The sequence below is a fragment of the Monodon monoceros genome, unplaced genomic scaffold, assembly GCF_005190385.1.
Source record: "Monodon monoceros isolate NGI ecotype Baffin Bay Population unplaced genomic scaffold, NGI_Narwhal_1 Super_Scaffold_3, whole genome shotgun sequence".
NCBI classification, from domain to species: domain Eukaryota; kingdom Metazoa; phylum Chordata; class Mammalia; order Artiodactyla; family Monodontidae; genus Monodon; species Monodon monoceros.
Window position 1 is genome coordinate 86746333 of NW_021703780.1, and position 14910 is coordinate 86761242.

The following is a 14910-nucleotide window of genomic DNA, read 5'->3' on the forward strand; positions in this document are numbered from 1 at the left end:
ATTTTTACATGTAATAAATACATTTTACATTTATTTCACCTGTTGCCTTCTACTGTTTTAATGAAGCTTCCAGAAAACTTTAAATTATATATGTGGCTCTCATATTTCTCTTGGAGACTACTCTTCTACACATCTGCAAAGACTCTGTCCTCTTAGACTTTCAATTCTAGTGGAAGAAATGAGATAATCAACAATAAACCTAAGTGAATTATATGGCGTGGTAGAAGTTGGTGAGTAGTATGAGGCAAAATAAGAACTAAAGCAGCATAAGAGGAATCAGGTGTAATGTAGTAGGCTGTTTTTGTCAATATGAGTGGGAGGGCAGGTTGCTTTAAGAAATTTGAACATTTGAACAAAGAATCATGCAGGGAGAGGAAGAGTTGCACAGGAAGTACCAGAGACCTTAATGTGGAAGCTTGCCTGACTTGTTTGAAGAACAGCAAAGAGACCGAGGTGTGTGGAACAGAGTGAGATTAAAGAGAGCAGTAAGGACTGAGGTCAAGGAGGCAAGGGGTGTAGGAGGTGGGACAGACTGTGCGTGTTTGAAGACCTAGACATTGATTCTGAATGAAATGGGGATCCAGTGGATGGTTTTAAGAGGAGGAATGGCCCGACTTACTTTCATTTTAAATGGATTGCTCTGGCTAGTATGTTGCAGCCAGTTTACAGAAGAGTCAACTGTGGAAGCAAGAGACTCATGTGCAGGCTCTGAAGTAATCCAGTTGGGAGATGAAGATGGCTCAGATCAAGGGGGTAGCAGGATAGACTGTGAGAAAGGGTCAGATCTCCCAACCATTCAGCTCACCAGAAAGATACTTTCAAACCTTCAAGCTTAGGACAAACTAGAGAGATCCTGAAGTTCTAGGGGGTATCCCTGCCAAAATAATGTGGAATTTATTTCTTGGTCTGCTTGTGTACAGATTTGAGCTCTGTTCCTTTTATCCCAACACAAGCTTTGAGTTATTTATGTGTTACTTAAATAGGTTCAAGTGGTTCTCTGGGAAACGATTATCGTTAGGAGTCAGGAGCTTTGCATATTTGATTATCAGACATGCATTTCCTGCTTGGTGTCTATTTTCTATGAAACCTCAGACGGATGGTAATAATAAATGTTTGTTCAGCAGCAGCTGGTCCCAGATTGTTATTCTGTCTTGAACATATTTTATTTATTCATCTTCATTTTTTTAACCTCTTTTGGTAGCCTTTCTTTCTCTAGGCATTACATGTGAAATAAAAATGTGTAGCACTTAATGCGTTCACTTTCACGTTTCTCTAGCTGAATTAAGTACAACTGTATTTATATAAAAGGCCTTATGATACCTGCTGTGCATCATTAAATAAGAACCTGAAGAACGAAGAAAAGGTCTTTCAACATTGCATAATGTTATGACAAATTTTCCAGTTTTTAAAATGTCTTTGTGGGGAGGTCTTTAATGTTGACTTAAGAGAATCAGCTGCTTTCAAAAGAATTAATCTAGTATTAGATTTGAAAGAATTTAGGGAAAGAATGAAAGAAGACCACATATCCATAAAGGCTGCTATGGCATCAATACTCTTACCTTGTACTAAGTGAAATGAATTGTTTTAACTGGAGCATAGTGTTCTGTTTATGCTTATTTCAACCGTATTGCAGGCTTTATCTTATAATCACATTCTCCAGGTCAGTTTTAGATAGCATTTAGCAGCCAAAAACCTGGGAAGTCATTTATTCTAATGCCTGTGTGATTTATGGATTATTTTTTCCTAACTAGACTTATCTAATCTTAGTGTGAATGACTCAATTGTTCAAATCCATTAGGAAATACCACCAAATAAACCAATAAATTAAGACAACTTGCTCTAGACTTCTGACAGTGTGCCTTTTGAAGGCAGCATTAAATAGGTAAGGCTATGGTCTTTGGTGGCAAATATCTAAATTCTGACCCCAACTCTCTAACGTATCAACTTTGAAACCTCGATGAAGATACTCAGTATTTCTAAGCCTCCGTTTTCTCAATTATGGAGGTAGAAAGCCTTCCCTTGAGTGTTGCCATGAGCATAAAGGGAAATATTGTTTGTGCATTAGCTTCCAATTGTTGCATAATAAATTACCACAAACTTGGTATCTTAACACAACACGCATTTTGTTACCCCACAGTTCTGTAGGTCAGAAGATCAGGCAGGCTCAGTAGGGTGATCTGTTTAGGGTCTCATGAGGCTGAAATTAAGGTGTCATGTCTTGGCTGGTCTGTGCTCTCATCTGGAGGCTCTGGGGAGAATCTGTTTCCAGGCTTATTCAAGTTGTTACAGGAATTTGGATCCATAGTGGTAGGACTAGGGTCCTCATTTCCTTACTGGCCGTGAGCCGGGAAACATTCTCAACTTCTAAAGGACACCTTCATTCCCTGGCTTGTGCCCCGTTCATCTTCAAAGCCAGAAACAGCACAAAGAACCCTTCTTGTGTTCAACATCTCTCTGACTTCCCTTCTAGTTCTACCTGTTAGAGCTCATGTGATGATACTGAGTTCACCTGGGCATCCAGGCTACCATGGCTATTTTAAGGTCAACTCATCAGTAGCCTTCATCACATCTGCCAACTATATTATGCATGTAACATATTCATGAAGGTAACACCAGAGGGCAAAGTCATGGGAGCTAAAATTCTGTCTGTCACAGTTTGCAAAGTACTTAGCATACCCTGCTTGAAACAGAATGATTGCTGACTGTTGGCGTTTACAGCAGCAGTGAGAACAGCACATCCACCATGTGTGGGTCTATATATTCTAAATGAATATGCTACCCTGAAGTAAATTCCAAGGCACATTAGTTACTATGTTTGTATTCAAGGTGCCTTGTTACAATGTTGAATGATACCAGAGAATTTCAATGGCAGCTTTATTCACCTGAAACTGAGGAACTAAAATCAGAGAGGAGCTATTAACGCTTACACCTTTTCTGAAGTTTATAGGAGCTGGGAACTGAGCAGATTGATGATTAGACAGAATCCCGCTCACAGGGAAGGGAACCCGCATTCCTGAAGGGAGCCCTTAGGTTAGAAATCGCTAGATAAAACATGACAGGAGACAATGGGATGGTGACAGCAATTTTAGCTATATACAGCAAAGAAAGATAAGGGATTTCTGCAAGAGCATAATGTCTCCCTCAAGAGAAAAGGACATTCCAAGGAGACTAGTCGAAGAGCAGTGAAAAGGAAGCTTACTGAGTGGAAGTGTCTTACCAGAGTGAAAAGACATAAGGCAAACAGCAGTGTGTACATGAAATATGGATGGATTAATTGGCTGTTTTTGATTATTGCAATATTGAAACCATAACAGCACTTGGAAGAAAATTAAACAAGCACAAAAAAGTGAAGCTCGTAATATGGGAGCTACTGTTGATGCCCTGCCCTTATTTCTTCGTCACTCCTCATTCACCTAAACCAAGATTTCTCAGCCTTGGTGCTGTTGACATTTTAAGCAATTTAAGTCTTTATTATGGGGCTGTCCTCTTCTACGTAGGGTGTTTCACAGAATTCCTAGCCTTATCCACCAGCCAGTAGTACTCTCCTTCTCCAAGTTATGACAACCAATAATGTCTGCAGACGTTGACAAATGACCCCTGGGGAACAAAACTGCCCCTGGTTGAGAACTCCTGCCTAGACCAGTGGCTCACACACTCGAGTGGCATGAGAGTCACTTGGAGGGCTTGGTAAAACACAGATTGCTGGGTCTCAGCTCCAGTGTTCCTGTTCAGCATCTTGGGTGCTGCTTGAGAATTTGCATTCCTAGTAAGTGCTCAGGTGATGCTGATGCTCACAGCCCAGAACCACACTTTGAGAACCAATGCTGTAGAAACCAAAAGCTTCCTCCTACAAACACCTGTCACTCTCCCTGGGGGCTTCCTCTGACCATAGGGAATGCCCAGACCCTCCATAAGGCAGGCATTAAGGGCCAGAGAATCAATGACCTCAGGAGTAGCTGCAAGCAACTAGGGAGGGAAGTTGCTGAATAAATACCTCAGGTCCCTCACTTTTAGGGGGACAAAACTAAGGCATGTTCTTCACAGTCTCCCAGGGGTCCTGGTCGGATTAAGCCCCAGTGGCATATGGCAGAAATCTGTTCATTAACTAACCACTACTGGCTTCTTCCCTTCACTGGCTCAGTTTCCTCCTCCTCTTCTGGTACTTTCTGGGACTACCTCCCAAATAAACTATATGATATCACATACTTGCATTAGGGTTGTCTTCTAGAAGAACCTGAATTAAGGCAATATTATAACTATAATTTCTAGGTTTTATTTTTTAATGGCTATTACTTTTTCCCCTTTTAGCTCAGGGGTTCTCAACTGGGGGCAGATTTGCCCTTCTCTGCCAGAGGACGTCGGCAATATCTGGAGGCACTGTTGGTTGTCACAAATGTGGATGGGAAGTGCCACTGGCATCTAGTGGGTAGATGGCCAGGGATGCTGCTGAACATACTACAATGCACAGAACAGTCCCAAATATTAGCAGGGCCAAGGATGAAAAACGAACTCTAAAGGATCTAAGGAAGATGCATTCTCAGCACTATGCACTTATCGTTTCTGGAATTACAGGCTTGAGGTTCAAGTTCAGGGACTGATAAGATTCTGAAACTGTAGCCATTCATCTGCCTCAGAAATACTAATCACATTTATTCTGTGGCATTTTTTCTTACCCTGTGAATTGGACTATTCCTAGATAAACTTCCAAAAGATCTCTGAACTCCTTAAAATATGTTTCCAAAAGTAAATGTTCAGTTTTCAATGGATAAAATTTTATGAAGGATGAAAATAATGCAGTTAATGTGTTAATAGTTACTTTTGAAAGTCTTACCTTTCCTGTCTTTCTCTCATTTTCCTTTAAGGAAAAGTAACCAGCTGCTTCTTGTGTTTAAAGTACATTCCACGTCAATGTATTATGCAACTGTATATGTGCAGCAGAGTGTCCTATAAGATCTCCTATAAGGACAGTGATCACCAGGTTGTTTCTACAGAAACAGCAAACTAATTTCTGGCAGACGATTGCATTGCCATTGCACAGCTGGAAGTTGGTATATTTGGATAACTGTCTGCAAGTTTTCTCATCTGTTCATATTGTTACCATTCAAAGATGTTTCTGGATATCTGACACATAGGGCTTTTTTTTTTTTTTGTCAGTGTAATCTTTTGAAATATTGAATGCTAATGAAAATGTTCAAACCAATCAATGCAAAAAATTTAACCTTGATAAAAGTGTAATAAAGGATAACTGAAGAAAGAAAAGATTTATTGCATAAATTCAAGTGCTTCTTTTTTAAATACAAAAGTTTGAGATAAGTAAATTAACTTGTGAGTTACTGAGTTTTAAAAAGAGAAAAACTAGCAGGACCAAAATTATTATTTTCAACTGTTATCAGTGTCTTAGTAATCTAGACAACTTTAGATTTAACTGATTTTTAATCCTATTTATCAGAAATCTGACATCAGTAATTCAAGGTCTAAAATTCAGTTTAGTATTTCTTTTGTGACATCAGCCTTTCACACAACCGTTAAATTATCAGCTACAAGTAATTCCATTTGCAATAACTATTAGAAAAAAAACCTTCTTAATAACATTTGTTGCAGATTGAAAGAGAAGGTCATTCTATGTCACAGTACTTGATTCAGTCGACTTTTTGTTATAAAAATGTAGTCATAAGACAGCCACTATATTTAAAACCATAGATTATTTATGCTCCCCCATATGGAAGACAGTGTTTTACATTATAGCTTTTCTAAAGACTATACAGTGAAGTAATATGAGTGCATGAACAAGAGAGAGGAGTGGGGGAGGGAGGAAGAGAGAGATGATGGATGAGAGATGTGGTTTGAAGTGTCTGATTAGGAACAAAGATTTTAGGGAGTACATTTCTGCAAAATACCTTAAAAATACAAGTTTTACTCTGTGGAAGACGTTACTTTTTTCCTGCGTATATATGCATCAAAATGAAGTGATTATGTATCCAATATCACTCAGGAATTATGAAAAAGTAATATCAAATCAGGTCTTATTTAACAATTGAAGAGAATAAATGAAAACATTTTTTAAAACCTATATAATTTAGATGAATAGCTATTCCATATACACATTTTATTGTGATTTATTTTTTATTAACTAGAATAAAAAGATTTAATATCAAAAAATGAATTTCTGAAAGTGTGACATAGGAGTGGAAAAAAAATTAGCATTCTCTGTGATGGGAAACAAACAAAAACTTAAATATTCCAACTTGGACATGCCATTTCACTTTCTGTTTTTGTTTTATCCTGAAGAAGAGGGATACGTGTCCCAGGCTCTTTGGGCATGCTTTTCTCCAAGTCCACCCAAAATCAGAAAGATGATGACCATGTTTATAGCTTTAGACAACAGTAATGCAAGGCAGCTGCTCTGGGAGGGGCCATATCTAATTTGAGGATGCACAGTTGATGAATGGAACACAGCATGGAAATTTTGAAACACACAATAACCATTAAAAAAAAATCTGAGTAAAAATGTATTTGGTATGATTCCTATGTCACTACATGAAGTCAGCTCATAGACTGGGGGCATAAATTAATATAATTTATCACCTCTTGAAGGCTGCTTTGGAAATCCGCATAGCTCTGTCTATCTAGAATAGACTAATCTAACTCCTGGCTCAGGGTCTCTTCCCTCCGCCGTCACGGAACTGCCCCGGAGCCCAAGGGGAGGGCGGCCTCACTGAGGCTGCCAGCTCTGGAGGGGCCCCGGCAGCCGAAGCTGCGACAGTCGTGGGGACGGTGGGCCGGTTGTTTAAACAAGTAACTTAAAGACAAAATGGAAAAAGAAGGAGGTTTGTGCCTGAGATCATGTTGATGTGAAACCAGGGATGGCCACCTTGTGCCAGTTCCCTGAAACCTGGACCTTGAAGGCCACCTTTATTCACACAAAGAAAGGATTCTTCCATTTGAAGGTTAACATGTCAGAGCCGTGTGGATGAAAGGCTCTTGGTGCTGCAGCCAGGAGACAGTGCTGTGCCTCTGAGGTGGGAGAGCCAACTTCAGGACACTGGTCCATAAGAGACCTCCCAGCTCCACATAATATCAAACGGCGAAAATCTCCCAGAGATCTCCATCTCAACACCAGCACCCAGCTTCACTGAATGACCAGCAAGCTACAGTGCTGAACATCCTATGCCAAACAACTAGCAAGACAGGAACACAACCCCACCCATTAGCAGAGAGGCTGCCTAAAATCATAATAAGGCCACAGACACCCCCAAACACACCACCAGACGTGGACCTGCCCACCAGAAAGACAAGATCCAGCCTCATCCACCAGAACACAGGCACTAGTCCCCTCCACCAGGAAGCCTACACAACCCACTGAACCAACCTTAGCCACTGGGGACAGACACCAAAAACAACGGGAACTACGAACCTGCAGCCTGCAAAAAGGAGACCCCAAACACAGTAAGATAAGCAAAATGAGAAGACAGAAAAACACACAGCAGATGAAGGAGCAAGATAAAAACCCACCAGACCTAACAAATGAAGAGGAAATCGGCAGTCTACCTGAAAAAGAATTCAGAATAATGATAGTAAAGATGATCCAAAATCTTGGAAATAGAATAGACAAAATGCAAGAAACATTTAACAAGGACCTAGAAGAACTAAAGATGACACAAACAATGATGAACAACACAATAAATGAAATGAAAAATACTCTAGATGGGATCAATAGCAGAATAACTGAGATAGAAGAACGGTAAGTAACCTGGAAGATAAAATAGTGGAAATAACTACTGCAGAGCAGAAAAAAGAAAAAAGAATGAAAAGAACTGAGGACAGTCTCAGAGACCTCTGGGACAACATTAAACACACAAACATTCGAATTATAGGGGTTCCAGAAGAAGAAGAGAAAAAGAAAGGGACTGAGAAAATATTTGAAGAGATTATAGTTGAAAACATCCCTAATATGGGAAAGGGAATAGTTAATCAAGTACAGGAAGCACAGAGAGTCCCATATAGGATAAATCCAAGGAGAAACATGCCAAGACACATATTAATCAAACTGTCAAAAATTAAATACAAAGAAAACATTAAAAGCAGCAAGGGAAAAACAACAAATAACACACAAGGGAATCCCCATAAGGTTAACAGCTGATCTTTCAGCAGAAACTCTGCAAGCCAGAAGGGACTGGCAGGACATATTTAAAGTGATGAAGGAGAAAAACCTGCAACCAAGATTACTCTACCCAGCGAGGATCTCATTCAGATTTGATGGAGAAATTAAAACCTTTACAGACAAGCAATAGCTGAGAGAGTTCAGCACCACCAAACCAGCTCTACAACAACTGCTAAAGGAACTTCTCTAGGCAAGAAACACAAGAGAAGGAAAAGACCTACAATAACGAACCCAAAACAATTAAGAAAATGGGACTAGGAACATACATACCGATAATTACCTTAAATGTAAATGGACTAAATGCTCCCACCAAAAGACACAGATTGGCTGAACGGATACAAAAACAAGACCCATATATTTGCTGTCTACAAGAGACCCACTTCAGACCTAGAGACACATACAGACTGAAAGTAAGGGGATGGAAATAGAATAGACTAATCTAAACAAATGTAGATATTTGCCCCCTTTGAAAAACCATAATCTTCAAGTGAAGGGTGGGAATTTAGTCTTTGGCAGGGAAAATCTGTTAGATCATGGGTGAGCTTTGTCTCAAAATAGTTATACCTACAGCAAGTCAACCAACCATTCAGAGAAAGAATATTACCACCTGGAAAATTATATGCTAAAATTTAACATAAGGTTACCTTGTTAAACAAGCATGATCAGATTCTCTACTACTCACGGCTTATGCCAGCCCTTGGTAAAACATATGCCAGGAGGTATGCCACTTCAGCAATCGTGCACTGAGTAATATTTGCTGCCTACGAAAGTAATTACACATTTGTAAGCATTCAGTATCTATTGGAAAACAGGGAGACACTGACTATATTTAAAGAAATGGTTTGAACACTGTGAAAAAGGAGGCAAAGTGTTGCTATTGTTTTTAGTATTACTATTCATTAGAAGCTGCCCTGAGTGGATCAGACTTGTATATGAGGCAAAGGTCCAGCTAAACAATGCTTGACTGATCTTGTGACGACACATTCAATAAAGTGAAAATCCAGTATGGAGATGTGAACACAATGCTTGTCCACTCCTACCTAATCTGCAAATTAGATGTGGTTATGGTTGACTTTCTCGGGTGTAGAAGTATATTTAATGTGGCAGAAGCCATTGTTGAAATGTGTCCAGATTAGTTGCTAAGGATTATTTCGAATTTCTTCCTTTGAGGGTTCAGTGAGAGAAAAGATGACGGATAAATAAGAGACTGGGTGGGGCTGGGGCAGGGCAGAAATTGAGGTGCTACAAAGTCAATGGAGATGAATGGAAAAACTGCAATATGTTCTGCATTAGTCATTTCCTTCAGTCACTATAGGAGTCAATTAGGTCAGCCTCTTCAATCTCTAACAGTGTTGTTTCTATTTAAAGGGAATCCAGATGCATCAGAGTGAATGGGACTATCTAACAAGTTGGCTAAAATGGGACCTAATAGAACTATTTTTATACTGTACAGGAGAAAAAGTAATTTTCCCTCTACCATTCTGAGATCCCTGTAACAGAAAGAGAAATTAACAAAAAACAAACAAAAAAGCCATTAACCCCTGCAGCACACATCCCATGGGAGAAACCGAAACCGAGATTAACTCAAAATGGTGCTTAAAATTGCAGTTTATATAGCATCTTCAACAAAGAACAATAAATTTGTAAAGAAATGACAAGACAAAGGAAAGCAGTTTTAGGCTTCCAAGGGTGGCAACCTTTGGGCAAAAATATGGGAGGAAACTAATGGAGTAATGTTTGTCTGCAGATTCCTCCGGTGCTATCTCTGGGCTAGTAAGAATGTCTTCTTTTCTCCTGGTACAGGGAGGGTGCCTTTCCCAGATAATATATGGGAATATTATTTCCTGCTTTTAGGAAGAAAAATGAGGGTCAGAGTGAACTTCCTGAACCTGCTGTTTCAAAAGTGCTTTTAATTCAAAATAATCAGTGTTCCAAAGTAGCATATTTTGGGGTGACACATTCTGATTTCCTTCAGTACCTTACCTCATCTATATCTATATTATATATATTATCTATATCTATATTAAATATCTATATATCTATATTATATATATTATCTATATCTATATCTATATCTATATTAAAAAAATACAAATATAGATATAGATATCTATATCTATATCTATATCTATATTAAAAAAATAATACAAATAGCCATGGCTTTTTCAGATGTGAAAATTCAGAGAATTACGAAGCATTCTGGTGCTCTACCTTTATGTCTTACACTTTACTAGTTTTAGGTTGAAATAAAAGTAAATTTTTTGACACATTGAGCCAAATTTTTGATGCTGTCGTTCAGTGAGTGGAACAAGAGGACTGAGATAAAAATGTAACATGTTCTTTTTAAATGTAAAGCATGAGACCCATTTTCAATGTGAAATATAAAACCAACCCTTTTGGCTAGCAGATATCACGCAGCTCCATTTTTATTTCAGTCCTTTGGCTACAAACAAACAAACAAAAAGCCAAATAATTTTATTTCTTTTTTGATTCCCCGATTGAAGGGAAAAAGGAGATGAGGGTATTAGAAGCGGTATTTGGACCGAGTTTTTTGTTTGTTTTTTGTTTTTTCTTATGAAAAGACTGCAACATATTCTGGATAATAAAGTGAATAAGGTTGGAATACAAAATGGAAAGTATTTTTCAATCATACAATTCTCTTTCAAAACCAAGACAGGCCTATGTGGGATACTGAGATCTCAGCCTGTGTAATCAGAAGCCATTAGAACTGAATGAAATTGATTTGAAGAGATGAGAATGTTGTGATTGCCTAGACCTAGGCTTGTGTTTTTTGCTCCTGCCTTATAACTACCCTTAATACTGTTTGCTCAGTTGTAAAACAAAGCATTTGAATCCGTGAGACAAAAATTAAAGAAGCAAAACAAAAAGCCACAAGAGTCAAACCTGCTACTGGTTGTAATGTAGATCAAGCAATTGTTTAGATAAATCCCAAATGATAAATAACATTTCACTGGACAGCTTTTCTTGGAAAAAGTCCTCATTGATTTATGTTTTAGTATGCTAATCCAGTTCTGAAAAATCCAGGGCATAAACCTTTTGTTGAACTGAAAGAAAGTTAACTGCTGTTTTAATTTTAAAGGAAATTGCAAAGGTTAGTGGTACACTTTAGGAACATAACATGCACAATTACAGCAGGCATGACTGGCCAGAGTGGGTTATATTGTACACGTAATTAGTCTAGACACATGGTGGAGCCATGCGTGAGGGCAATCTGGCTGATTTTGCTAGCACTTTCTTCACTTCTTGCATACTCATTTTTAAGAAAGTATTTGCCTTTGATTTTTTATAGTAAAGCAGTTTTCGTAATAATATTGGGTAAATAAATAGGTATCTTCCAAAGCCATATGTTATCATAAGTAACCTAAGTCATTGTTAATTTATTTTCCTATAATAAGAAATTTAATAGTTGGGATTGTATGTAGTTGCTATAGTAACTACACAAGTCTATCTCTTGAAGGGGAAGCACGCAATTAATTCGTTTTTTAAACTATTATATTTTATTATGAGAACATCCATGAAGTGCAGTAACAGAGATCTGTAGGCCTAATTATTTAATCTTTTTATTGTAACCCTCTAAATAATCCTTTCTGATTAAAAATGTTAATTAGCAGAACTATTTTGAACTTGAGGAAAAATAAGTGTATCTTCTGTTAAATAAAACTTCTAAAATATTCAGAGTCCTTTGTATTATTTTACATTTTATGGAGTTCATTAACGTTCTCCCCAAACAAATTTTAAATTTATTAGTCTTTTATTACTTCACATAATGCTTTTAGTTAAAGTAAAAATATCATTCAACTTAAGGTGGAAAATGTACCATTGTTTCAGAGTATATTAACATATTTTTATATCATGTATCATTTGGCTTAAATTTTCATGGGCACATGTCTCTGTTTCTGTGTACATATACAGAGTTCTCCCACAAATACCCCTTGCTGGAGTCTTTATAATCTAATGGTAAGTAGTTCTCTAATGTTTTTGATAATCTGATATAAACCTCTACTTCTAAGCCAGGGTTGTAAACGTAAATGGCTATAGGAGCTAGCCTGGCAAGAAAAGCAAGTGAAGAGGACCAGGCGAAAAACAGTAAGGAGGAGTGAGGATGGGAAGTCAGATACCCACGAGAAAGACAGCAGCTCCTTCTCAAACCCTGGTGAGTACTGATGTGTGGAATGTGTACCAGTGTTTTCCCAGTTTTTAAAGAGAAGCCAGAATCTGAGTGTTGCGAAATCTGTTTGCATATAAATATAGGAAACAAAAGGCATTTAATTTTTGAAAAATGTCCCATGAAGAGTCATGAACATCTGCAGTGTTAATCTGGATCATCAGCTGTCATTTTGCATACTCTATTTCCCTCCAGGGGCAACTCCAGCCTTGGGAACACAAAACCTTGAGCTGGTGATATCTGCTGAGCCACTGGAAATTACCAGAATTTACATTCTTAGTTTATAGATGCAAAAATCATCATTGATTGCTTGAAATTCACATCATAAATCAGAAGCAGTCTTAAAAGAATGGACTCCCTCTTGCTATTATAAAGTGAAATATGATATTGGATCTGATCATTAGAATTCTATGTTGAGATGAATGAAGGCCTCTGGGGTGGGGCAGAAATATGAGGAACAGTTAAGATGGTTTGGGTTTGTGCTACTGGGGCAGACATTTGAGCAATGCAAAGGGACTTTGATGAGTGGAGCTGTGTAGAGTGACTGGGCAGAGAGTGATTGTGGGGGAGAAAGAAGAGGAGGTGAGGATGTCACTGGAGGAGGAATATTGAGAGGGGAGTTGATTGGGGAAGACAAGGAATTCTGCTATTACTAGTTCAGGTTAACTTCCTCCTAGTCTTCTAATATCACCTTCCATAAAATCCAGATTATACTTCAGTGCTTTCAGAGGTGGGTATAGGTTGGTAACTGTTTGCCTAATTAATCTTGTAGTTGCTTGATAGTAGAACATCCTGAAATTAGCCTCATGGAAAAAACAGGTTACCTGAGAATGCCCAATTATGCCAGAGTTGCCTTGAGTTCTATATCATGCTATTTTATTAAATAAGACACTACTGAGAAAGGAATAGTTTTGAAACGGTAAGTAACAGAGATATAAGGCTAGAGACTTACTGTAGCAGCTGAGTATATGGGGAAGGAAGGAAGGAAAATTGAACAAAGAGGGTGGAAGGAGTCTCACCGTATGGCAGAATTTTAAGAGTCACTGTACCAGCCCTGGATGGAGGTAACATCTGCCACTACTTTTTTTTTTGCTTCCATCTATTATGGTTTTCTTAAACCATGTTCCTCTCAGACTGATACTTGAGTTCATAATATATATCCCAACCTCTGAGGATGAAAGTTCATACATGAGTAAATACAGAAATATGCAGGACTCCAACAAGATAAAATGTGATTGGCAATGAAGTGGGGTGAATTAAGTCCTAGGATAGCGTTTCACTAAATTTGTTAAGGTCAAGAGTAAAGACTTTGGTGAGAGGGCGATCAAGATGGTGGAGTAAGAGGATGTGGAGCTCACCTCCCCGAACCAGCACATCAAAAATACATCTAGATGTGGAACAATTCTCATGGAAAACTAACTGGAAACTGGCAGAATTCCTGTACAACCAAGGCTGCAAGAAAGATAGCCACATAACTGGGTAGGATGGGAAAAAAAGCATCAGGTCTGGACCTGTGCCCCTGGGAGGTGTCTAAAAGGAAAAAGAAAGAACACATGAGCAGAGACTCACCCTGGGGAGTGAATGGGTTGAGCCACAGACTGGGCATCCCAATCCTGGGGTCCTACACAGAGGAGACAAGCCCCTTTGGATACCGGGAGAACCACTGGAACAGAAAGAGGGGCTGGAGAATCCTAGACTCCACTTGCCAGGAGCATGCAGGTGCTGGCTTGTCAACAAACAGGATGGAGAGAGTTCTGCACTACCGGCTGCTGCCTCTCCACACTGGGGCAAACTGGGTGAACACGCTGGCTCCACTCACTCCACATCAGGGCTTGGTGTGGGATCTCGGGCAGCCAGGTCCTAGGAAAAGACTTGATGTAGCAACACAGAGGCAACAAGGGGGGCCTGGGGTGTGGTCCGGGTGGGGAGGCAGCAGCGATTGCTGGCACATATGCAAACAGCGCCACAGAGGCAGCCCAGACCCCTAGTGGCAGCACAGTCGCTTGAGCCCCCATGACCAACAGGCCACAACCCCCACACTCAGCCCAGCAAACACTCCAACCCTGCCCACTCCACGCCACAACCTTGCACTAAATCTGGGATGACCACAACAGGGGAAAAGACACAACATTGTTCTGCATCTGAGTGGAGCCACAGATGCCTACACAGACAGTACATCAGAACGCTGGGAGCAGGGAGCCTCACTTCCTTCAGCACTCCCCTGCAAAGGCCCCGGTGCGGGGAGAAGGAAAAACACACACGTAAAGGGAACAGAGCCTGCTCAAGCCCGACCCTCAGGGCTTCTGCTCCAGCAAATGCGGATCAGACCCTGCCTCTAGCAGGGTGGAGATAGCCATGGAGCAGAGAGGAGGTCCTGCCTCACACCCTGAGCAGGCTTTATCTGCTCCAACACAGACCGCACCCCTGTCAAGGTGATAGTGGCCAGCACACCCTGTGGAAAGGTGTGGCTGGCATCCACATCAGATCCAACCCTTGTACCAAAGATATTGGGCACATGCAGTCTACCCTGGGATGCTCCCAATAAAATATAAAACACCTCTTC

General features: G+C 39.6%; 1 protein-coding gene across 1 annotated transcript in view; it reads right to left on the minus strand.

Moving 5' to 3' along the window:
- LOC114907614 (ubiquitin-conjugating enzyme E2 Q1-like) overlaps positions 1-14362 on the minus strand; it is a 72838-nt gene extending 58476 nt beyond the window's left edge. The window contains 3 exon segments of the mRNA XM_029243328.1: positions 6717-6799; positions 8844-8922; positions 14111-14362. Of these exon segments, the coding sequence (XP_029099161.1) occupies positions 6717-6799; positions 8844-8922; positions 14111-14362 (414 nt within the window).
- Between the last annotated feature and the right edge of the window lie 548 nt (positions 14363-14910).